At 41.5% G+C, this 25,030-nt stretch overlaps 1 protein-coding gene across 1 annotated transcript in view; it reads right to left on the bottom strand.

The window, feature by feature from the left end:
- GAD2 (glutamate decarboxylase 2) overlaps positions 1 to 25,030 on the bottom strand; it is an 89,181-nt gene that overhangs the window by 26,893 nt on the left and 37,258 nt on the right. The window contains exons 9-11 of the mRNA XM_063709963.1: positions 8,548 to 8,602; positions 6,965 to 7,081; positions 3,991 to 4,055 (exon numbers count right to left, since the gene is read on the bottom strand). Of these exons, the coding sequence (XP_063566033.1) occupies positions 3,991 to 4,055; positions 6,965 to 7,081; positions 8,548 to 8,602 (237 nt within the window). The remainder of the gene's footprint in view (positions 1 to 3,990; positions 4,056 to 6,964; positions 7,082 to 8,547; positions 8,603 to 25,030) is intronic.

The following is a 25,030-nucleotide window of genomic DNA, read 5'->3' as shown; positions in this document are numbered from 1 at the left end:
GTCCATCCACTTACTTCCTTCTCTGCTACTACAGCTTAGGTCACACTCAGCTTCTCTCCTGTCCTGCACCTGGACGTTCCTAAGAGCTTAATAGCTTCTAGTCTGTCCCTGGCTCCCATCTCCTCTCTAATGCAGAGTTAATGCCAGAACACAGGTGAGATCACATTGCACCTCTGCTCAAAGCCCACTGCGGCTCCTGCAGCAAAGGTTTTCCATGGGTTTTGTCGCCCCGAGGAATATAATGCTCTCCACGCATAATGGCAGCCACACAGCAGTGACTCCCAGCTCAGGGATCTATGTTTCGTGGAAAGAACCCCCGCAGATTCTGACCTGGCTCTGCGGGCGGGCCCTGGGCTGGCCAAGACTTCTGCACTTTCCACCCATGACCTGGCCACAGCTGTTAAACCATGGCATCCTCCAACCAAACGGGTTTGAACTTTCTCCAACACACTGCGTACTTTCACACTTGTGTGTCTCTTCAGCCTGAATGCCATTTTCCATTTCTGCCCGATGAAGTACCCTGTATGCTATGATGCTGAGCTACAATGTTGCCCTGCTTGGTGAAAGCACCCTGTAATCACAGAAGGAAACATTCCTTTCTCTGTGCTCTCCAATCAGCTCCCATGTCTCTCTCCAGCCTTTACTTCCTTGCCTTGAATTTTAATCCACTGTTCATTGACAATCTTCCCCACTAGATTCTGAACTCCTTGAAGATAGGCTTTGTATCATACTCGTCTTTGCACCCATGCAGTGCGTTGTGCTGTGGCCTGCCTATGACAGAGGTTCAGCAATGATCGAATTAAATCCTGAACACCTGGCTCTCAGGGCAGGAGTGAGAGCAACTGGTGATGCAGCAGAAACTGTACCAGCACCTTCAGCTGCGACTTAAAGCCTTGAGAGTGGAACACATCAGAGGATGATTACGGTAAGCAGCAGCCTGTGGGCAGGAGAGACTAAAGACGAGTCAGTCTGATGCACAGAGGCCGGCGCGGTGGCTCACGCCTGTAATACTAGCATTTTGGGAGGCCGAGGCGAGCAGATCACTTGAGGTCAGGAGCTCAAGACCAGCCTGGCCAACATGGTGAAACCCCATCTCTACTAAAAATACAAACAAACAAACAAACAAATTGGCCAGGCATGGTGGCACATACCTGTAACCCCAGCTACTCAGGAGGTTGAGGCAGGAGAATTGCTTGAACCCGGGAGGCAGAGGTTGCAGTGAGGCAAGATTGCGCTGCCACACTCCAGCCTGGGTGACAGAGTGAGACTCCATCTCAAAAATAAATACATAAAAATAAAAATAAATAAAAACACAATGCAGAGAGTCATGCTCTGGAGTCTCAGGGTTTGTGGCGTGCCCTCTCAGCGGCACCATCTCTAGACATTTTGACAGTGCCAGCAAGGAAAAGAGCTGTTTTCTGAGAATTTGTTTGGTTCTTGAAGGGGATTCCAGAAAGGGCACCAGGTGTTTGTGCCATTTTATTTATTTATTTATTTATTTTTATTTTTATTTTTTTAGAGATGGGGTCTCTGTTGCCCAGGCTGGAGTGCAGTGGTGCCATCATAGCTCACTGTAGCCTTGAATTCCTGGACTCCAGTGATCCTCCTGCCTCACTCAGTCTCCTGAGTAGCTAGGACCACAGCCATGAGTGCCACCATGCCTGGCTAATTTAAAAAAAACAAATTCTTTTTGTAGAGATGGAGTCTCACTCTGTTACCCAGAAGGGTCTTGAACTGGCCTCAATGATCCTTCCACCTCTGCCTCCCAAAGTCCTGGGATTACAAGCACCGTGCCCGGCCCCCTTGTACCATTTTGTATGAGAATGGCATTCAGGATCCTCTGTGACCACTAAGGATCCTCTGGATTTGGGGACAAGAATTGACTATGGATTTCCTCTACTTTTAGGGTGAGTTCTAAACTTTGGTTTGTGGACCTTGGAAAAATGTCATTCCCTAAGTGAGACACATTTCTTTCCTAAACTTGTGGCCATACACATTATGTGGTTCCCACGGGTCTTCCAACTGTATTCACTTAGAAAGTATGCCTTTTGCTAATAAGTCAGTGAGAGAGGGGTATCCTCGGTTAAATGGGTGGCTAAAGGGGATTCTGCTCAGAGTGGAACACCAGCAGCCCCCTCATTTTTAGGACTTCATATATGGTTATTCCATTTGAAAAGTTTAGTTACAGTACAGTTTCAAGAATTGTGGCAATAAGAGGGAACTCTGTGTTCCCTGATGAACGTTCTAAGCTTTGCTCTCAAATAATAGTCTTTGGTACAGAATCGTGTGGGTGTTTATTTTTCTAAGGCTCAGGGTAGGTAATTTAGTGAGTTTTTAAGTGGAGGATGTGCCAGGACTTTCAGCACTTACAGTCGCAAGTGGCATCAAAGGTAAAGTAACAGACTTTTTGTGCCAGTCAGAAACTCACAGAAGAGAAAGCACTGTATATAGGCCACCTCTCTTGAAAGCGCATGAATTTAATTATTGTTCTGATTGTGTGAGCAGGCACCTTCCAAGTTGTTCTCTCTCTCTTTTATTGTCTCTGCCTGTTTACCTCATTGCCTCTTCCTTAAGCTTCTGCTTTCTTGCAGATCTTCAAGATGGAAAGGGATTAGGCCTGGGAGAAGCCCCAAGGGTCCAAGAGCAGAGGCCTGGCACTGGCTGACTCTGGGAGGGAGACACACCTGCCCTCATCCACCGGCGTCTAAATGGGGCCCTGCAATCAGAGCTTGGGTGGCTCCAGGTGCCTTAACACCGCTGTGCTCAGGCCAGGCTCTGACCTCAGCCATCAGACTCAGGGACAGTGACCCTTCTGACATGGGCCTTAGCTGGTGTATCCCAACTCTTTTTTGCCTTCTTTCCATTAATTTGGTGGGATGCTCTTGACTCCAGCCCAGTAACCATACCCCTCTCTTTCCACACTCATGGGTTCTCTGTGTAATTTTGGGCCTGGGTGTCAGATCGCACCCTCTGCACAGCCACTCTGGCCTGGGCCTCCCACATGCCCAGGGCTCACAAGTGCCTCTGTGCTCCATCAGCGTCTCTCCTTGTCCTGGAACAGAAACTGTGCCAAGATGTCTAGTGGCAGAGCCAGTGTGACACTTTTGCTGGGCAGCATCTGGCGACTTGGCAGGGGATGGTGGGCATTTGGCAGCCTCTGATGAATTCAGGCTTTCTTGGTCGCTTGGAGTGCCAGAGCTCACCACTGTGTCTGACCTGCCACGTTGTGATGAGAGAACTGGGCTCCCCTTGCATGTGGTTCAGAACCAGAGCCTGTATTTTGCATTCTGTTTTTCTCTTTTCTTTGGACCTGAATGTGCTTTATGCTAATCAGATAAAGCATAAAGCTTTATGTTTGTGTTTTTCAGCTTTTCTCAACAGTCTTCTGCGTAGGCTCTAAATAAAAGGTGCTTTGCAGCATCAGTCGGAGCTGTGTCAGAGAAAGGTTATTACGGGAATGAAACCATGAGATGAGGCTATTGCTAGTATGTCTCACTTTAAGTGAACCGGCCATCTTAGACCCCAAACCCAAACTTTCAACATTGATAAGTTACAAGGTGCTTATTTGCTTTGCAAAATTATTTGTTTTTTTTTAAGCAGTGGATATTATCCTTTTATGAAACATGAAAGCTATAAATCTTCTCCCTAGAAAAACGTGGGCTGCCTGTAGGTTTTAAACAATTTTTGTGGTTGGTTCAGAGATCCCAGGAATAGACCCTAGATAGGAATCTCTATGTCTGAAAGACATTCTACCTGCGTCGCTTGATGTGTATTCTGATTTTTCTGTTGTTTACACATAATATTTACATATTTGATTTTTCTGTTGTTTACCCATATTCATGAATGTAATAACACACAAGGCAAGGAACACAAGCACTGAATAGAGTGAGCTCACTCAGTATTCCAAGAGTTCCTGGAAATTGACTGTAATTTGTGTTTCACAGTTAGCTTTTAACACTTTATGTTGTTAATAAGAAAAATGCAACATACCTCTCCACGCCACTCAGTTTCCACTTGTGTTTTCGGGACATCAGTAATCCCCCACCCCAAGCTGCCTGAAAAAAGATCATACAAGGAACATGGTAGCAGTTTGTCATTGCCTAGATTTCTATAGTCTGGTATCTTCCAGACTAACGAGAGTCTCCTAGGGTGAAAATGATCTTGACCCCAGGCCACTTAGGAAGTTGACCACCTCCTTCTGGCACTAACCTTCAGGGTTTACACTGAAGTGCCCTTCTAAGGTCTCAGATTCCATCCCACATTTATATGGGTGTAAGGAGCGACCTTGGAGGCATAGCTCCTGGTCCGCAGAAGAGAAAGACCCTCTCCCAAACCTATCACTAGCACCGTTAGTCCTCATTAAGTCATGTTCTCAGAATAAGAAACCCTGTGGTCCCCACAGTGGAAGGCAGAGAAGATGGGCAGGAGGGCCATTAAACAGCTTCCAAGTTGCAGGGAAAACTCTTTTGATAAGTCTAAATGATTCCAGAAATAAGAAGTGGCTTCATAACTCTATTTCACTGATGTGTGATTTTGGATAATTTCTGTGTCCAAAATTCACAAGCAGGGAAGATTCATACCAGTTAATTAGCTGAGCAGTTAGAACACATGTCTTAACAATTTGTACTTGGTCAAGGTTGAAGATTTGAATTGGTGTAGTAATCTCCTTTAAAAATAGAATGCCAAGATGGAGATTCATTTGGAAATATTAACTTTCTTTCCTCTGTGTGTACAAATAATTCTAGGATAATTTTAAATGGATTATAAAATTATTCTATGATATAATCGCTTCCCCCCACCTTTTGTTGTAAGTTCAGCTCTCTTTTTTGTTTTGTTTTGTTTTTGAGACAGAGTTTTGCTCTTGTTGCCCAGGCTGGAGTGCAATGGTGAGATCTTGGCTTACTGCAACCTCTGCCTCCTGGGTTCAAGCAATTCTCCTGCCTCAGCCTCCCAAGTAGCTGGGATTACAGGCACCCACCATCACGCCTGGCTAATTTTTGTATTTTTAGTAGAGACGAGGTTTCACCATGCTGGCCAGGCTGGTCTCGAGCTTCTGACTTCAGGTAATCCACCTGCCTCAGCCTCCCAAACTGCTGGGATTACAGGCGTGAGACACTGCGCCTGGCCCAGTTCTTTTGCATTTTGAAAAATTATCTGATTTTCCAAACGTGTACTATTTTAAGATTCTTTCTACTTTATAGAATGTATGAATGTTAAAGCTAATAAGAGTAAGTGGTAAACTTGGTATGTTTCAAAGAAAAGCTAATAAAACTGGTTAAAAGATTCCCTAGTTCTAATTTAAGTAGGAGGCCCAGAGGAACAACCCATAGCTTCTGCTGGCTCAGGACACACAGACATTCTCGTTTTTGAAGTTGCCAGGTAATCCTCTTCCTGAATCAGCCAGCAAGGTCTACCAGGGTTTCCAGTCCTGAGGCCCAGGTCACTAATGATATCGGATGGTTCAGTCTTTTCTCAGTGTCTTCATGTGTAAAATGAAAGGGGCTCTGGTAGCCTAATGAACGACTCACACTGTGAATCAGGGAGGATAAAGAACGTTGGGTTGCTCTGCAGGAATACTCTGGAATAATGGAAATGCACCCAGCTAAGCCTGTGGAAATTTTCTGCTCCTAAAGAAAAGAGCATTAATGAGGCCAGGTGTGGTGGCTCATGCCTGTAATCCCAGCATTTTGGGAGGCCAAGGCAGGTGGATCACCTGAGGTCAGGAGTTCGAGAGCAGCCTGGCCAATATGGAGAAATCCCGTCTCTACTAAAATTGCAAAATTTAGCTGGGCATGGGTGCGCACGTCTGTAATCGCAGCTACTCAGGAAGCTGAGGCAGGAGAATTGCTTGAACCCTGGAGGCGGAGGTTGCAGTGAGCTAAGATCACGCCACTGCACTCCAGCCTGGGCAACAGAGCAAGACTCTGTCTCAAAAAGAAAAAAAAAAAGGAGCATTAATTTGGTCTGAATAATTATTATAAAGCCAAAATGATCTAAGCTAGGGCTAGATCATTGTTATAGCCCTGGCTTAGACCCAGTGCTGGCCCATGACAACATAAGGATCTTGCACTCAAATGAACATCAACATATGCGTTCCTTCACTGAGAAAGTCTTGCAATGAAAAAATTATCAGCTGAGCCAAGCATTGCGCTTAGTTTGTGATGGTTTGTGATTAGTGATGGTTTGTGGTTGATGATGGTTTGGCACAAACTCTTTATCTCATATGGATCACTAACAGTTTGCAGGTGGTAGCTAATCTTCAACCCACACTTTGAGTAATACTAATCTAAACTTAAATCCCTTCAGTCCTTCTAAAACTTAACACATTTTTTTTTTCATTGGAAAATGTTCTGGAGGGAACACCTTCATTATTTTTTAGTGTGACAAGGCCTGAAGTCAAAACGTTTCAAATATAATCTATCTTCTTAGCTGACCAAGCTACGAAATTGGAACTTTGGTGGTCCTTATTTCCCAGGAAGTCGTCAAGCCTATTTTCCTCTCTAAATACAGGAATATCTAACTTGAGCTTCAGTTTTTTGTTTGTTTGTTTGTTTGTTTTTAATTCTCTGGGTTTCCTACATAAATGCAACTCCTTTTTACTCTTCTGACCATTCTGGTAAGTGAGGAAGAGCAGGACTGTGTGTGTAGGTTGTATTCCTCCATGGATGCAATGGCTCAATGAATTGAGAACAAAGTGGTCAGCTTGGGTACTGATCATAGAAATACAAATATTACCATGTTGGGGACATTAAGGCATAATCAGCCTTGGGATGCTTCTGGTGCATGGTGTGTACTGTGTGAGTTGTGTGCTAATTTGCTTCATCCATCCTTAAAAGCTTTCATATCACCACTCTGAAAATAAGCTGACCAAGTTAAAAAAAAAGAGAAAACAAATTTCCTTTGTGTGTCCCAAATGAAAAACGTGCAAGGACGTTTTAGTGGCCAGTCCCTAAGGGATACTTACATCCACATGCATCCAGATCTTATACTTTTTGCAAATGTCAGCGACAGCTAAGAGGGGGTCAAATGCTCCGTACACAGTGGTTCCAGCTGTGGCACTCACGAGGAAAGGAACAAACCCCTATGCAAACGAGAAAGCCCCAAATCATGGAAAACAGAGTCAAGGGTTCTTTTAAAAAGCTGATTCAAAGCAATGGAAATTCTCTCCCTAACAGACACGTCTGAATTTGGGGAAGCAGCAGCAGAGTTATTGACACCCCGGGGTCTGGGACAAATTGATGTTCACTCTCTGGAATCTGAGTTCTCTAGGCTATGCTGTTGGACCTGACTGTGTCTTAAAAGAACAGACATTCTGATTCTCAGAAGAGGCTGTTGTGAACCCAGAGGCTGTCAGGGACGTCCCTGAGACATGTATATATTCCCGGTAGACTTTCTGGCCCTTTTAACTCCCTTTGCTCACTTTCAAGTGTTCCTTATTCACAACGAGGCCTCTGAACTTCGTAAATCCCCTAGAGTGAGTAGGCAGGAGAATGAAGAGAAGTAGCTCTGACCAGCCCATTATTCCTATTTGGAAAATGCCCAGATAATTTATTTCACGTTTCAGCACGGAGCGGCTAAAATAATACGCCATGACTTTTATCCGTCTAACTAGTCCTCAATCTCTCTGGCCATGGCTAAATGAAAACTGATTGAAGTAACGGGCTGGAAGAAGGCAGGAGAATGCCACAAACAGGATCACCATAGTCCCTCATTCCATAAGGACTCTGTCCTGTCTATAGAACGTGATGTTATGGTGTCAGTCTTTAGGTGGCAGCAAAGGTTTAATCTTGTAGTTGATGTTACTAGAAGTAGTTCTAGCACTTGCACAAGGAGGGAAATCTTCTCCTGCTGCCTGCCACTTAGTAAAACAAAACCAAACGAAAAAGGGCATATGAACGTAAATAATTATTTCTGAGTTCCTAATGATAAAATGCATGTGTATGTTATTAAATCAGAAACTGTAGGTTATATCTACCAAATGGTAAACAAAGAATTCTAGAAACAAATTATCTGATTTGTGAGCCATCCCAGGTTGTAAATGACTTTCTAGAGCTTTGGGAATCTTGGGTAGGCATTCAGAACTTGTTACTTCTGAAAAGAGTTCTAAATTGCTTCCTGCAAAATAAGACGTCTGGAGAGCCAATGCTAACAGCATGCACCTACACGGGAAAAACTGGCCCCTTTTGAAGAACCGCACCAGGGTCTCTCACATACTGCATTAGCATTCTGCTATTTCCGTGCCTCTGAAAATATTCTTTCAAATGTGTGGGTGTTTCATGCCAACCCTCAGTACCTAGGAATACAAATGCTTTGGAAACTCTCACTGTATCTCTGTATATAATATTTATTCAGCAATTTAAACTTTTCTAAAGCAGAGCCTATAACCCAGAGAAATAAATAGTGACTGGATGTAGAATTCTATGTTCTCATTAAACCTGGGAGATTGAGGCTTGGATCCTCTTTTTAAAATAAAACCAAAACACACTTTGTTCTCCGGTGGATGGAAATAGAAATATGGGCTGGATAAAGCTCCCGGCAGAAACTTACTTTCTGTTTGGCTTCAAGAATCCTTCTTTCAAGATCAGATGGAATCATTTTCCCTCTGGAAGGAAAAAGAAATATAGATTTGCTTTGAATAATTTGCTTCATCGTCTTTACAACGTAAGTGGCCGCAGGAGGGTAAAGTCCAACCCCAAACTGTTGATAACAATACTCGGAGAAAACAACTCCTTGACTGCTTCCAGGAAGGATGCATTTACTTGCCTGGATGAGGCATGACTATCATTTCTGGCACGTTTTGCAGACTTGTGACCGTATTGTGTTGTTCCCTATAGAACGATTACCATGACCCTCTGCTGTGCACAGAAGCTTCTTATTAAGTCATCCTCTTAATTCAGTTAAAACAAGCCTGATTTGGAGCAAAACGTTTGGCAATGAAAGGAGAGTTCAGAAAAACCTTTTTATTCCAAACCTTTGAATAAACCGACCTGCAATTTCACATACCAATGAAACAGCAGGAAGAGAAAATCCATTCTGAAACATCTGGATGAAGATACTAAGTGAAATAGCTACCTAATGACATTCCAAGTGCTAAAAGCGTAAAGAAGGCCAAAAATTCATGGGCTCAAGTTTCAAACATCCTTTCAACCCTAAAACTGCTTCTTTCCTAAAATAAAAACACAGATACTGCTTTGCTTAATATTATAATAATCATGGTACGAGAGACAGAGAAACATTTTTTTTTTTGAGACAGAGTCTGGCTCTGTCGCCCAGGCTGGAGTGCAGTGGCACAGTCTCTGCTCACTGCAAGCTCCGCCTCCCGGGTTCACGCCATTCTCCTGCCTCAGCCTCCCGAGTAGCTGGGACTACAGGCGCCCGCCACCATGCCTGGCTAATTTTTTGTATTTTTAGTAGAGACGGGGTTTCACTGTGTTAGCGAGGATGGTCTCGATCTCCTGACCTCGTGATCTGCCTGCCTTGGCCTCCCAAAGTGCTGGGATTACAGGCGTAAGCCACCGTGCCCGGCCCAGAGAAACATTCTTTAAGTCAAAATAGCTCTGTGGAGGTTGCTAACATAGCCAACTTTGCATCAGGGTCATTGATCTAGGTTTTTAAAAGGCTTTTTGGAAAAATAACTGATGGTAGAGGTGATTATCACAATCAATGGTTGTGGGATACTATTGGCATATAGTGAGCAGTGAGTGGGGTTTTTGGTATTTGTCATTGACTCCATAGTACCTTTGTGGCTCTCCCTGTGAGTCTAGACATACGGCAAGCATCGGACTTCATTACAGCTTCTAGTGCTGTCTTGCTTAGGCTTTTACATATTGAAATAAGTTAATTTATTACAAATTACTTCTATCACATTTCTTCATTTAAAAAAATAATTTGGGCATTATATAGTGAGAAGGGTAAGTTATATTTTTGACCCTTTTTTTCAGGCCAATAAAGGAAGCGTGACAAAATCATTGGAATATAAAGCAGACATGAAACCTCAAAGCATTGGGAATCACTGATTTAGGTGAAGCTGTTTCCCAAAGAAAGACAATTACCTGGGCAATGGTAATGGACAAGTTACCAGTGATTAGTTTGTCAGGCTGGAATGGAAAAAGGGGCATTACAGTTACATTTGATGCAAAGACTACGGACTTAGATTAGGGCAGCCTACCTTTGGGGAACTTCTGTGAGACTGAGGGGAGGGAAGGGAGGGTCATGTGGTTGAGGAAAGGACACAGAGAGCTTCTCACTCCTTATAAATCTTCCTACACTTCATAACTTTGCCTGGGGGCATCCCTTAAAGCAGTGATTTTCAGCCTGATCAGATCAGGCTGCGCTAAAGCACCTTGCTCCAGCCCTGATATAGATAAAAAGTTCAAATTTCTGAGAAAGTGTGAGTATTATCTTTATCTTTTACATAAAGTTTAAAGCACATTAAAATTGCCATAGTATTTTTGCAGGTAAACAAGAAAACTGAGGGTGAGAACTCTTAGAAATTTTTTTTGCAAATCTTGAATTTTACCCAACTTTACCACAAGCTAAATACCTTTGCCTGGGAGAATTTTGGGTAGACTAGCCTGACAATCATTATTTGCTCATCAAATCATATCACACTTAACTTTTTTAAAGTATAAGGCAGTAAGATGGCACTGAGGAGTCAGAGATGAGGGTGCATTCAAATTGGAAGGGGCTCCAAGACATGCCTGATTCTAGTCGAGTCTTCTCATTTTTCGAATAAGGCAACAGCCTGAGAGGAGAAGTGACTGCCCAAGAACAAATACTGGTAAAAGTCCAGGGAGTAACTAGAAATATAATCTAAGCTTCCAGAACAAACTCAAAGGTGCCAAACATATAGGAAACTTGTTTGGAAAGGTTTGATTATTTTAAGATAAGATAAATCTTTTAAGCTCACATCTGACTTTCATGAACCAGAGGTGTCATCCAAACCTGCCGGGAAAACAGTAATGAACATATAGTCTGTTTCTTTCCTGTATCAGCGAACTTTGGGCAGAAGGAGGGAGTAGGCTTGTCAAACCATCAACTCTAAGTGTTCACCTCTGGCAGATTGGAAAGAAATGGGGGTGGCTCTAGTTTTTCCTGGGCACTCTGCCTTCCAAACCTATATTTGTTTTGTCTACTTAGGACCCAGAGCCTGACATATGGCAGGTGGTAGATAAACATTTGTTGGAGGAATATGGCTAGAAGGGAAAGTTTAACCCAAGGCTATTAATATGTTTAACTTAATGTCTGACCAGATAGTGAATATGGAGGCCTTGGGGGAGGAAACTTACCATCTTTTTCTCTATCTTAGAATTGGCCGGATTACCTTAGAACGCTGGTTTTTAAAATTTAATGAGCATAATAATAATCCAAGTCCTGGTTTAAAATACATGGCCCCATTCTTAGGGATTTTGATTCAGTAGGTCAGCATAGGGCCCAGGAATTAATTCATCCCACAAATATTTATTGAGCACTTGCTATGTGCCAAGCAGTGTTGCAGGAACTGGGGTAGCAGGGTAAACAAGACAGCTTCTACTCTCCAGGGTTTCCATGCTATCAAGGGAGACAAATAATAAACTGATAAACAGACAAATATGCACAAGAATTTGCATGTTCATCAGTCACCCAGGTGATTCTGATGCACGTAGACCTGGGTCCATATGTTAAGAAAAGCTGCTTGGGACATTTTAGCCTGGGAGGTATTTAAATAACTGTGGAACACACTAAGTACTTCTCATATGTGCCATGGTTTGGAGCCTTCAGAGCTGCAGGGCAGTGAGCAGAAGGAGCTCCAGATGTAGCCTTGTCCATCCCCTGCCTGCCCATATGTTGCGGGGACAGAGACAATTGGGTGACAACCAGCAGATTGTCCTCTGCAGATAAGAAGCTGTTAGATCAGTCCTGGCCTTTCTGCACAAGCATCACCTGGTGCCTGGGAGGCTTTGGATGGCGACTGTTCCATACTCTTTGTGTGGTCTAAAAGTATGTCTATAACATAAGCGTATATGTTTAATAATTACACATCCAGCCTTTAAGCTTACAGTTAAGTAGCCACTGATGCTTTATAACACTGCTCTCAGTTAGTTGTTAGTGTTTAGGAAGGGACTGCTACTAAAGTCAGGGCCATTGAAACAGACTGCTGCTTTGGACAAGGTGTTTTGCATTGAGATGCTTGGTTAGCAGTAGCCTTTAAGAAGTTGTATGATGCTGGCCATACTTGGTGGCTCGCACCTGTAATCCCAGTAATTTGGGAGGCTGAGGCGGGCGGATCACGAGGTCCAGATATTGAGACCATCCTGGCCAACATGGTGAAACCTCGTCTCTACTAAAGATACAAAAATTAGCTGGGCATGGTGGTGCACACTTATAGTCCCAGCTACTTCGGGTGGCTGAGGCAGGAGAATTGCTTGAACCCGGGAGGCGGAGGTTGCAGTGAGCCGAGATTGTGCCACTGCACTCCAGCCTGGCGACAGAGTGAGACTCCGTCTTAAAAAAAAAAAAAAGTCGTATGATGCTATAGGATCAGATAACTCCCTTAAGTTGACTGGAAAAATCCTAGGAAGAATGACAGGTAGAATCACCAGCAGGAAACATCTTCTCTTTGTGGGAAGAAGCAAAAAGACACAGAATGTACCTTGGACCATGGTCCCAGTTTCATGCCTAATTCCCTATAGCTCCAAAGGGAAGAGCTGATTATCTTACCAAAGAAAGCAGGTTACTGGAGAGTCTGTATTTCTAGGCAGGCTTGCACATGGTCACATATAGGGTGCTTGAGTCACTAGTTGACCCCGTTCATTGGCCCTGCTGAAACTAGAGATACTATCAGCCTTTCCTAAGTGAGTAGGGCTTAGCTCTATTCCTAAAAACATGAGTGCAAAGAAGAAAGTATGCGTACATCCTTCCTGCTAGAAATTGACTAAGGTTACATAATAGCAGCACTATCAGCAGCAACGATAAATGACCAGTTTTAGAAGCAGTAACTGTGCGATCCCTTGCTCCTCCTCCTAACCCTACAAGAGAGTTATTTTGCACTTACAGCGCAGATTAGGAAACCGAGGTTCAGAGAGGCAGTTGACTATGGTTAAAAGCTTGAAATCTGGGCCGGGCGCGGTGGCTCCACACCTGTAATCCCAGCACTTTGGGAGGCTGAGGCCGGCGGATCACCAGGTCAGGAGATCGAGACCATCCTGGCTAACACAGTGAAACCCCGTCTCTACTAAAAAAAATACAAAAAATCAGCCGGGCGTGGTTGTGGGCACCTGTAGTCCCAGCTACCCTGGAGGCTGAGGCAGGAGAATGGTGTGAACACGAAGGCGGAGCTTGCAGTGAGTAGAGATCGTGCCACTGTCCAGCCTGGGTGACAGAGCGAGACTCCGTCTCAAAAAAAAAAAAAAAAAAAAGCTTGAAATCTGGAGATGGAATAGTGGGTTCCTGCCACAGATCATATATGCTACCTGTGTGTACTTGAAGTTTAAGTTCTTCTTTTTACTCATTTATAAGATAATAGTATTTGTCTCAGAGGATTTGTATGAGGGTTACATAAGATAGTAAGTATAAACAATATTAAGCAAACTCTGCCTAACATTTGGTAACCACTCAATGTGTGTTTGACAGTCTAATGTTGTTACATTGTTATTAGCAGTAGTATTGTTATTGTTGTTATTAGCATTATGTGACTTGCAGAATGTCACACAGCTAGCATGAGGCAGATTTCAAATCTAGAGCTGTCTGATAACAAAACCTAGATTCTTGGCACTGTACAACTACCCCGACTTAACAAAAAACTTTTCAGGTTGACTTCTAGGATTGTAATGACATATGCAAAATGTCCATGTGGTTTTCTGGAAGCCCCCTGGATTGAGCGGTCCAGTGACCCCAATTACTGCTATCAGCACTGGCTAGTAAATAATAAAAGCATGTAACCTCATCCTAAAACATATTTGAGGATGTTGTTCTACCTAGTGTAGCATTCAAACCCAATAGCAGTAACAAAAACCTGCTAGTTGTTTGTTTATATTTGCTTTTTAACTAGTCAGTGCTAGGCAAAACTATCCTATCACGATAGCAAGGAGAGTTAATGGATGCAGGTGAATTTTCAAATTGCACAGACTGCGTAGTGACTAGAGAAACTGCATAGACTGACTTGGGGAAAAAATTGTTGAAGATGAATTGTACAGGAGCAGTAAAAATTACCAGAGATTTCTCCTGGGGAAAAGAGCTCCCCGTGTCTTTACATAGCTGATACCAACATGGGTAGCCTGTCTTAGGAAAGGCCCCTAAGATAAATAAACTAACAAAAGTCAAAACTGACCATTTAAGAAGTACTTGTATTACAAAACCAAGCCCTTTGCAAAGAATTTTACCAAAATTATAAATAGTGAACTTCCTATTCGCTATAAATAGTGAATCCAAATACATAGTTGGATTTGGAAAAAGAACTTTAACTATAATGATTAATGATATTTTTCTCTTTTAGGATTTGTTTTCCAATGTGCACAACTGAATCACTTAGCACTATTGTCAGGTTATAGGAGAAGGATATTTTGGGTGATTTTTTGTGTATAATTCTAGTAATATTTATTCTTCCCATTGACTTTCTCCAAAAGCATTTACTTAGCACACATACTATGACTATACAACAATGCAAGTGATGTGCAACTGAGACTCCAATCATGATATGGTAAGGAGATATTTTCTTTTGTATATGAAACTTCCTTACTGCTGCCCTTGAAGGGTAGTATTAGAGCTGACAGGGAGGTATATGTATGGGCAAGAAGGTGTGCTGACCACCTCACATTACTCCTCCTTCTCCCCAAACTACTGTCCCTCTTCCCTAAATGTATCTGTAGAGAGGAAAAAAAAAGGATTATGATAAAAGGTTCAAGTTATCATGTAAGAAAACATGCTTGGCTACTCTAAATAAATAACTTTGGAGCCCAAGAGGAAATCAAGATGGCAGTTACAGAACATTAAAAACTAATGACATGAGAATAAAACAAAAACATGAGAAGCATCCTAAATCATTCTCAGAGGAAAATGTACAGCTCTGAGTGCTTCTGAAATTAAATAACAGAGAATAAAAAGAACTAAATTAATTAATCCAAAAAAGCTAGGGAAACAACAACAGTGTAAGCAGAAACAAGGAATTTTTTTTTAGTGAATTAGAAAACTTAATAAAAAGTAAACTTAATAAATTCAAAAGATGGGACATTGAAAATATCAACAGATACACAAATATCTGATTAGTCCAATAAATAAAAGAGAGAAAACGTAACATTTGAAATGAAAGAGATGTTATGAATAAAGATATTTTAATATTTTAAAGCATTCTATGTAAAGATTTATAATAATCTTAAAGTTTTTGAGAAAATAAATAATTTTTCCCTGGGAAAGATAAATTACAAGAATTGATTCAATAATATATAGAAAAATTGAAAAATAAAACTAATAACCAAGAAATAAGTGGGAGAAAAGTTGCTGAAAATCTGCCCCCACCTCAAAATGCCAGGCCCAGATAGCAAATTTTAACAAGTTTACTAATAACATATAATACTCTTTAAACTCTTATAGAGAAGACAATGGAAAGCTGCAGAATGAATTTTCTGAAGCTAGATAATTCTGAAAGCAAAACGTGTCAGAGATAGCCCAGAGAAACCTATAGATACATCTTACAAATGTAGCTATAATAATCCTAAATATAATATTAGAAATTATAATCCTGAAGGAAATTCAAGATTAGCATTGCATCAAGTAGGATTTGTTGCAAGAATGCAAAGGTGTGTACTACTAGGAAATCCTTTTAGCACAACTCATCTTATCAATAGATCAAAGTTAGAAAATAATCTCAGTGTCAATCTCAATTGATGTCTAAAAGGCATTTTATGAAAGTCAACATCCATTCCAGAAGAGAAGGAAGTGGATGAGGAGAAGGAGGAAGAGAAGAGGGTGGGAAGAGAAGAGAAGAAACAAAAGAATTCTTGGTAAATTAAGAAGAGACTTTCTTAACACGATAAAAACATCTACTTCAAACCAAGAGTCAACATCATATCTAAATGGAAAAGCCTAAATACATTTCCATTAAATTTGGGACAAGAACACTCTTCTTAAAGAGATAGAAAATTCTAACTGACCAATAATGAATAAGGGAATTGAATCAGAAAACAAAAATCTCCCATCAAAGAAAAGCCCAGGACCTAATAGCTTCACCTGGATAGTTCTATCACACATTTAACGAAGGATTAATAATAATCCTTCTCAACTTCTTCCATGTAGTTGAAAATGAAGAAATACTTCCAAATTCATTTTACAAAGGCATTTTACAAGGAAAGAGGGAGGGAAGGAAGAAGAAAATATTACACACTTCCCAAACACCATAGACCAAAATACATTTCAGTTAAGTCAACTACTTAAATAATAACACAAAATTTCTAGGGGAAAACAAATGAATATTAGCATGTTCTAAGAATGGAAAACATTTTCTAAAGACACTAAAGGTAAAAAATAAGTAGTTGATGATCACTCTGACTACCAAAAATTGAAATGTTTTAAAAGATACAACAGATGAAATAAAAAAGCAGGTGATAACATTTTAGAAAACATTTGCAACATACATGACAAAAGAGAGTTTTGTTTTCTTTTTCTTTTTGAACTATAAATAACTGATAGGTATAAAATACTCAACTTTGCAAGGGTAAATGCTTGAGGGGATGGATACCCTATTCTCCATGATGTGCTTACTTCACGCTGCATGTCTGTGTCTGTCAAAACATCTCATGTACCCCATAAATATATACACCAACTATGACCTACAAAAATAAAATAAATACTCAGCTTTGCTAATTATCAAAATGTAAATGAAAACATGAATAATAAAAAAGCTCCATCCATCAGATTGACACACATCACTTAAGGTTTTAATTCCTAGCCCGAGTGAGGACATAGTGGGTAGGCACCCCTTTATAGTACTGGGGAAGTGTAAACTGGCTGTGTCTTTTCTGAAGGCAACATGACAGCAAGTATCATAACTCAGCATAGACACAGTCCTGGGCTCAGAAATTCTACATCTGGAAAGTTTTTTTGTTTTCTTGAGACGGAATCTTGCTCTGGCGCCCATGCTGGAGTGCAGTGGCTCGATCTTGGCTCACTGCAACCTTCGCCTACGGGGTTCAAGTGATTCTCCTGCCTCAGCCTCCTGAGTAGCTGGGAATACAGCCATGCGCCATCACACCCAGCTAATTTTTTATTTTTAGTAGAGACAGGGTTTCACCATGTTGGTCAGGCTGGTCTCGAACTCCTGAACTCAGGTGATCTGCCCACCTCGGCCCTCCAAAGTGCTGGGATTACAGGGGTGAGCCATGTACCCAGCCGGAAGTTATTTTAAGAAAATAATACAAGGATATGTGCAAATATTTACCTGCAATAATGTTTATAATAGCATTTTTTAATAGTAAAAGTTTAAAGCAACTTAATGTTTAACAACAGATTTGTTAAGTAATATAAATTCTAAACAGTGGATTATTAAATAGTGAATGAGAATTGTATTGAAGAATTTCTCAGGCATGCAAGTCGTCCATAATATTTGCTATGTAAAAAACAAATTTCTAATCAGTAAATACTTATAGTGTCTTTTATGTTAAGTAAATACTTATATGTCTTTTATGTTAAAATATATGTAAATATATTTTAAATTACATGCCATCAAATACTATGACAGATTATATCTAGGTTCTTTTATTTGCTTATTTTTCTACAATGAATATGTGTGGCTTCCGGAATAGGAGAATTATGTTGTCATTCTTATTTTTAAAAAGCAGCCATCTCTTATACAACAAAATATAAATTAACTCAAAATACATCAGAGATCTAAATGTAAGAACTAAAACTATAAAACTCTTAGAAGAAAACATAGGACAAAACATTCATAACGTTGGATTTGGCAATGATTTCTTGGACATCATACCAAAGGTTCAGGCAACAAAAGAGAAAAATAGAAAAATTTGACTTCATGAGCATTAAAAACTTGTACAACAAAAGATACTATCAACAGAGTAAGAAGGAAACTCACAGAATGGGAGAAAATATTTGCAAATTATATATCTGATAAAGGATTAATGTCTAGAATAAAGAAGTCCTAAAACTCAATAACAAAACCAATCCGAAAGACCTGAGTAAGCATTTCTCCAAAAAAAGTATACAAATGTCCACTAAGCACATGAAAAAAAAATCCTCAACACCACTAATCATCAGGGAAATGCAAATGAAAACCACAATGAAATACCACTGCATACCCATAAGGAGGCTGCTATGAAAAACAAGCAAACGAACCAAAAACCCAAAAAATAACAAGTGGTGGTGAGGATGTGGAGAAATTGGAACCCTGTGTACTGCTGGCAGGAATGTAAAATGATAAACAGTTGCGGAAAAAGTATGATGGTTCCTCAAAAAATTAGATAGAATTACCATGTGATCCAGCAATTCAACTGTTAGGTATCTACTCCAAAATAATTGCAAGCAGAGTCTTGAAGATGTAATTTTTCACCCCCTATTCATTGCAGCATTATTCCTATTAGTCAATGGTGGAAGTAAGGCTGGGCACAGTGGCTCACGCCTGTAATCCCAGCACTTTGGGAGGCTGAGGTGGGTGGATCACCTGAGGTCAGGGGTTTGAGACCAGCCTGACCAATATGGTGAAACCCTGTCTCTACTAAAAATACAAAAATTAGCTAGGCATGGTGGCATGCACCTGTAGTCCCAGCTAAGTACTTGGGAGGCTGAGGCAGGAAATTCGCTTGAACCTGGAAGGCAGAAGTTGCAGTAAGCCAAGATTGTGCCATTGCACTCCAGCCTCAGTGACAGAGTGAGACTCTGTCTCAAAGAAAAAAAAAAAATTGGTGGAAGCAACCCAAGTAAGTACGCATAAATGGATGAACGGATAAACAAAATGTGATCTACACATATGATGGAATATTATTCAGCCTTAAAAAGGAAGGAAATTCTAACACATGCTACAACATGGATGAACCTTGAGGACACTGTGAAATAGACAAGTTACAAAAAGTCGAATCCTGTGTGATTCCATTCATGTGAGTGAGGTACCCGTAGTGGTAAAATTCGTAGAGACAGTGGAGTGGGCGTTTCCTGGGGATAGTGGGGAGGGGGTGGTAGGGAGTTAGTGTTAAATGAGCACGGAATTTCAATTTTGCAACGTGAGAAGAGTTCTGAAGATGAATATTGATGATGGTTGCACAACAATATGTGTATTTCACACCACTGAAATGCACAATTAAAAATGGCTCAGATCGGAAATTTTATGTTATGTGTATTTTATCACAATAAAAAAAGGAGCTCTGTTTAAACTAGTGAACACTAAGGGTTCTCTTCTGAGTCTACACCCTGACTCTTCACTTACAAGCCATGTGATGTTAGACATATCCCCTGTGAGGGGCTATGATAGAAAACTTGTCATACTGTTTAAAACTGTTGTTTGTAAACTATGTTAGCACCAGATAAATGTGAAAGAATATACTATTTTGTGTCTCTAATTAAATGAATTAATTAGGTCAATTTTGTAAAGTGGCTAGAGCTGTGCCTGGCACGTCATAAACTCTCAATCAGTGTCAGCTGTTATTATAGTCCTTCCTGAGATAGGGCAGAATGAAGTACACACAGGACTAGCATCCCTGAGTTCTCTGCATCTACACCCACAGGAAATATGCCACTCAGAGGGCTTCCCACAGCCCTGCTCAGGAATAGTTGATTCGGTGTCTCTGTGAAGTCTATCCCACTACAATGCGCTGAGCAGCTTACCAAGGACCCGAAAGAGTTAATTAGCATCCCTAACGACCCTCAGGCACTGGCTACAATTCAGCTAATTTAATAAAAGAATATAATGATCCCAGGTTATTTATACTTTCAATTGTTTAAATCAATTGTATGATAAAGTGTGGTACTAAAAAGCACAGGGAAGTGTAGTCTAACTTTAATTTATAAAGCTGGAGTGATACGTTTCAAAGAAAGGCTAAAATGTATATAAATGCACTAGTAGCTAATTTGTGGTATAAAAGCATTAATCAAAATGGCTAACAGATTTCTTGTGTTACATGGGAGCTAGGAAAGCCAATGACTCTTGTAGTCCTATGCCACTAGGTATCATGCGTCTTGGTCAGATTTATTTTCTGTAAGGTTTTACAACAAATTATGAGTAATTTAGATAATGTCAGGGGTACCCTGAGGGGAGGAGAAAGAGGAGAATGGAAGAGAGCAGGGAGAATGAGTGGAAGAAGGTGCTAGAGCATATTAATTTGTTCTTTTCTTGAGACGGAGTCTCGCTCTGTCTCCCAGGCTGGAGTGCAGTGGTGCAATCTCGGCTCACTGCAACCTCCGCCTCCCGGGTTCAAGTGATTTTCCTGCCTCAGCCTCCTAATTATCTGGGATTACAGGCGCCCACGACCATGCCCGGCTAATTTTTGTATTTTTGGTAGAGATGGGGTTTCACCACGTTGGTTAGGCTGGTCTTGAACTCCTGACCTCAGGTGATATGCCTGCCTCAGCCTCCCAAACTGCTGCATTACAGACATGAGCCACCGCACCCAGCCGAGCATATTAATTTCTAAAAATACTTTTGAGTCCATACTGATAATAAATGAGAGAGATCAAGAGAGAGAGGGGGAGAGAGAGAACAAAAAGACAAAATCTCTTCCCTACAGTGGAATGAAAGGACTAATAAATACAGAAGGAATGACGGAGTTAGAAAATTACTGTTCTGCAACCATCACAACAATAATTCAGGGAAAAATCATCAGTAGATGCTAAACTAGTGGGTGAACATTTCAGAAGCAACGGGGTATTTATGCTGACACAAAGCATCCCCTGCAAGATACTTATTAACTGCAAAGGAGAAAATAGTTATTTCATAGTGGAGTGACCTGGCAGACACTGCCTTCACCAAAAAATCAAAGTTGATATTACTGATAATGAGACCAACCTCCAGATGAGATGCACTCAAGAAAGCCAAGCTTCACCTCCTGAAAGTCCTGAGCCAAATGCATCACTTGAATCTAATCATGGGAAAACACCAGATGAATCCAAATCACCTGCAAACTAAATGGTCTCTACTCATAAAAAACATCAATGTCATGAGAGACAAACGAAGGCAGAGGAAACATTGCAGATTAAAGGGGACCAAAGAGACATGACAACTAAATGCCACGTGTGATCCCGGACTGGGAAAATTAGCTATAATGGATACTATTGGGACAACTGAAGAAACGAATAAGATATGTACATTTAATAATAGTATTCTATCTATGTCACATTTCCTGATTTTCATAATTGGCCTGTGATTGTGTAAGTGAATATCCTTGTTTTTAGGAAACATACATTGAGATATTAAGGGGTAAAACAGCGTGATGTCTGCAAGGAGCTTGCAAATGGTTCTCTCTCTCTATCTATATATGTATAATATGCATATATACATACATATATAACATAATTAATATATACAATATTACACTCAATATGTAATATTGGATTTTATATACAGCATATATTGAGAGAAAGAGAAAGCAAATGTGTCAGACTGTTTATAACTGGTGAATCTGAGTGTAAGGTATATGAGCATTCTTTTTACTATTCTTGCAATTTTCCTTTAAACTTGAAATTATTTTAATAATACAATGTAAAGAAAGTTGGATGAGCTAAGGTCTGAGCACCTTTCCAACTCTAAGGGTGTCTGATTTGAAAGTCATTAGCAGCTTGTCAACATAGGCTAAGCCCAGGCTGGCCCCTCCCCTCCTTCCTCCCCATCCCTCCCCAGTCCTCCTTGCACCTGCCATCACACATCACTCTCCCATTGCTTTCTCCTCTCTGTTTCCTTCCAATTTTAGGATTTGAAATAATTTCAGAGTTTGTGTGAGCTTCTCAGGGAAAGATCCTACACAATTTTAGTCAAAAGACTAGGAAACTCAACAACGAAAATTAAACCTTTGCTATTTTTTATTTCCTTCCTTCCTTTCTTCATTCCTTCCTTCCTTGCTTCCTTCCTTCTTTCTTTCTTTCCTTCCATAATTCACATTTCCTCTCTAGTGGGTCCTCCGCCTCATAGTGAAATGGGCAGTAAGCCCCTCTCCTTTAAACAACAAAGCCAAAAGCCACCCTGGATTCAAAGCTCCCCTCCAGCTTCAGCCCTGCCTCCTCCCCTTCACGGCTCCACCTCCTGGACCTTGCCTGTATTAGTTCTCCCTTTTCTCATCTACCACTCACCTCACCCCAACCCACTGCAAATTGCCTTCTGCCCTCACCCCTCCACTGAAACTGCCCTTGCCAAACTCATCAGCCGCCTCCTTAGAAGTCATGCTGATGGGCAGTTGTTGGCCCTCATTTCACCTGTTGTAGCATTTGATTCAGCTGACCACTCCTTTCTCTGGAAACACTCTCATGGCCCTCGTGGCCCCGGTTTCTGATTCTCTGACAACTCTGGCTGCTCCTCCTCAATCTCCTTTGTAGGCTGCTCTTACTCTGCCTGTCCCTGAAGTGTGGATGCTCCTGAGAGTTCCTTCCCAGGCCGCCTTCTGCACGGCCTCCCTAGTGTACCTCCTGAGCTCCAGGCCCATACTTCCACCTGCCTACCAGACACTCTCACTTGGGTGTCTCATAACCTCGTCAAACTCAGTCTCTCCAAATCTGAATGGTTCACCTCAGACAGGGTCCCTTATCTCAGAGAATAGCAATGCCTGGACTTAGCTGGCAAGCCAGAAGCCTGGCATTCATCCTTGCCTCCTGTCTCAACCTGCACACCAATCAGCCAACACTTCCTGTTCATTCCAGAACTCCCTGTCCCTTGCTCTGCATCTGGTCAACCCGCTATTCATCATCTCCCATTCATATGACTACAACATCCACCAACTTCCAGTCTCCCATCCCGCCCACTCTGCATTTAAAATAATCTTTCTAACACAAAAATATGCTGTTGTTCCCTTGCTCAAAACCCTTCAGTGATGTCCCGTGTCTTTTAATCAGAAGTCCAAACGGCTTAACATGGCTCATAAGGCCCACATGACAAGGACATTCTGACCAAGTCGTCTCTTCTTTTCAGTTCCTTGAACAAGCCAGGTTCTCTCTCACATCCATGGTTTACAACAGGGGTCCCCATTCCCCGGGCCACGGACCAGTACTAATGGTGACCTGTTAGGAACCGGTCACACAGCAGGAGGTGAGCCCTGAGCCAGCATTACCACCTGAGCCCCGCCTCCTGTCAGATCAGCAGTGGCACTAGATTCTCATAGGAGCAGGAACCCTACTGTGAACTGCGGATGTGAGGGATCTAGGTTGTGTGCTTCTTGTGATAATCTAACTAATGTTTTGGGAGGTCGAGGCGGGCAGATCACCTGAGGTCAGGAGTTCAAGACCAGCCTGGCCAACATGGTGAAACCCCATCTCCACTAAAAATAAAAAAATTAGCCAGGCGTGGTGGCGTGAGCCTGTAAACCCAGCTACCCAGGAGGCTGAGGCAGGAGAATCACTAGAACCTGGGAGGCAGAGGCTGCAGTGAGCTGAGATCGTGCCAGGACACTCCAGCCTGGTGACAGAGTGAGACTCCATCTCAAAAATAAATAAATTAATTAAATTAAAAGAAAAGAAAAAGAATCTAACTAATGCCTGATGATGATCTGAGGTGAAACAGTTTCATCCTGAAACCATCTGCCACCCCCGCCCCTCACAGCCCTGTCTGTGGAAAAACTGTCTTCCATGAGACCGGTCCCTGGTGCCAAAAAGGTTGGGGACCTGGTTTAGAATGTGCTGTGGCGTCTGCCTGGGACATTTTTGCCTCTTCTCTTTATCTGGATGACTCCCATAATCCTTCCCCTAGTTGCAGAACTGGATGTGAATCAATAACAGCCAGTACTTTCTCTATCATGGTGCTTCCCTTCCTGTGCTCATCTCACGCTAGACTGGACTACATCCACCATGTCTGCCATTGTGTTCCAATCAAGGCCACTGCCTGCAGCCAAAAGATGGTGCTCACTTCCATCATATAAGAACTCCCCATTCTTCCAAATTATCATCCATACAATAGAAATTTTCTCTCCTCTTCCCTTGACTGGATATTTGGGAAACATCTTTTTGCTCAGTGGCCCAAGCAAATTCTGAAATATTACTCTGTTTTCTTTCACAAATGTTTATTTTCCTCTCCATATTAATGCACTTTTCTTTTCTATTCTTAGCTACAGCTACACATCATGAATCTAGATTCCACTAATTCAAATTTCGCAAATATGAATGACATGAATAAAAATTCATCAACCTCATCACTGAATATTCAACTTTTTGTTAACAAGGAAAGGAAACCTCAAGCTGTAACTTATGAAATCTTGTATTCACCTAACACATTTTCTTCTTTCGAATTTAATAAGTAATTTTTACAAAATAGAATATTCCTATTTAGTTATAATGCTTCACATCAAAATGAAAGCCATGAGAACTGAAGTTTTACATTACCTTATTCCATTTTTAAGTATATTTAATAAAATTAAAATGCTTTTTAATTTTCAACTCTAAAAGAACCTAGTCCAAAGATTTATTATAACTTTGTTTTTTTGTTTAAACTGAGAACCGTGTTTCACTTTGAACTGTCACCCAAAGTTAGCCCCTGTGACTGCTAATTAAGAAGGGGTTGGCCAGGCATGGTGGCTCACACCTGTAACCCCAGCACTTTGGGAGGTCGAGGCGGGTGGATCACCTGAGGTCAGGAGTCCGAGAGCAGCCTGACCAGCATGGAGAAACCCCATATCTACTAAAAATACAAAATTAGCTGGGTGTGGTTGCACATGCCTGTAATCCCAGCTACTTGGGAGGCTGAGACAGGTGAATCGCTTGAACCCTGGAGGCAGAGGTTGTAGTGAGCCAAGGTTGCGCCATTGCACTCCAGCAGCCTGGGCAACAAGAGCAAGATTCCGTCTCAAAAAAAAAAGAAGGGGTACCAGGTCGGGCATGGTGGCTCATGCCTGTAATCCCAGAACTTTGGGAGGCCAAGGCG

The sequence above is a fragment of the Gorilla gorilla genome, chromosome 8 (genome assembly GCF_029281585.2).
Source record: "Gorilla gorilla gorilla isolate KB3781 chromosome 8, NHGRI_mGorGor1-v2.1_pri, whole genome shotgun sequence".
Classification (NCBI taxonomy): Eukaryota; Metazoa; Chordata; class Mammalia; order Primates; family Hominidae; genus Gorilla; species Gorilla gorilla.
The sequence above is the reverse complement of the archived record's forward strand: the minus strand, read 5'-3'. Positions and strand labels throughout refer to the sequence as shown.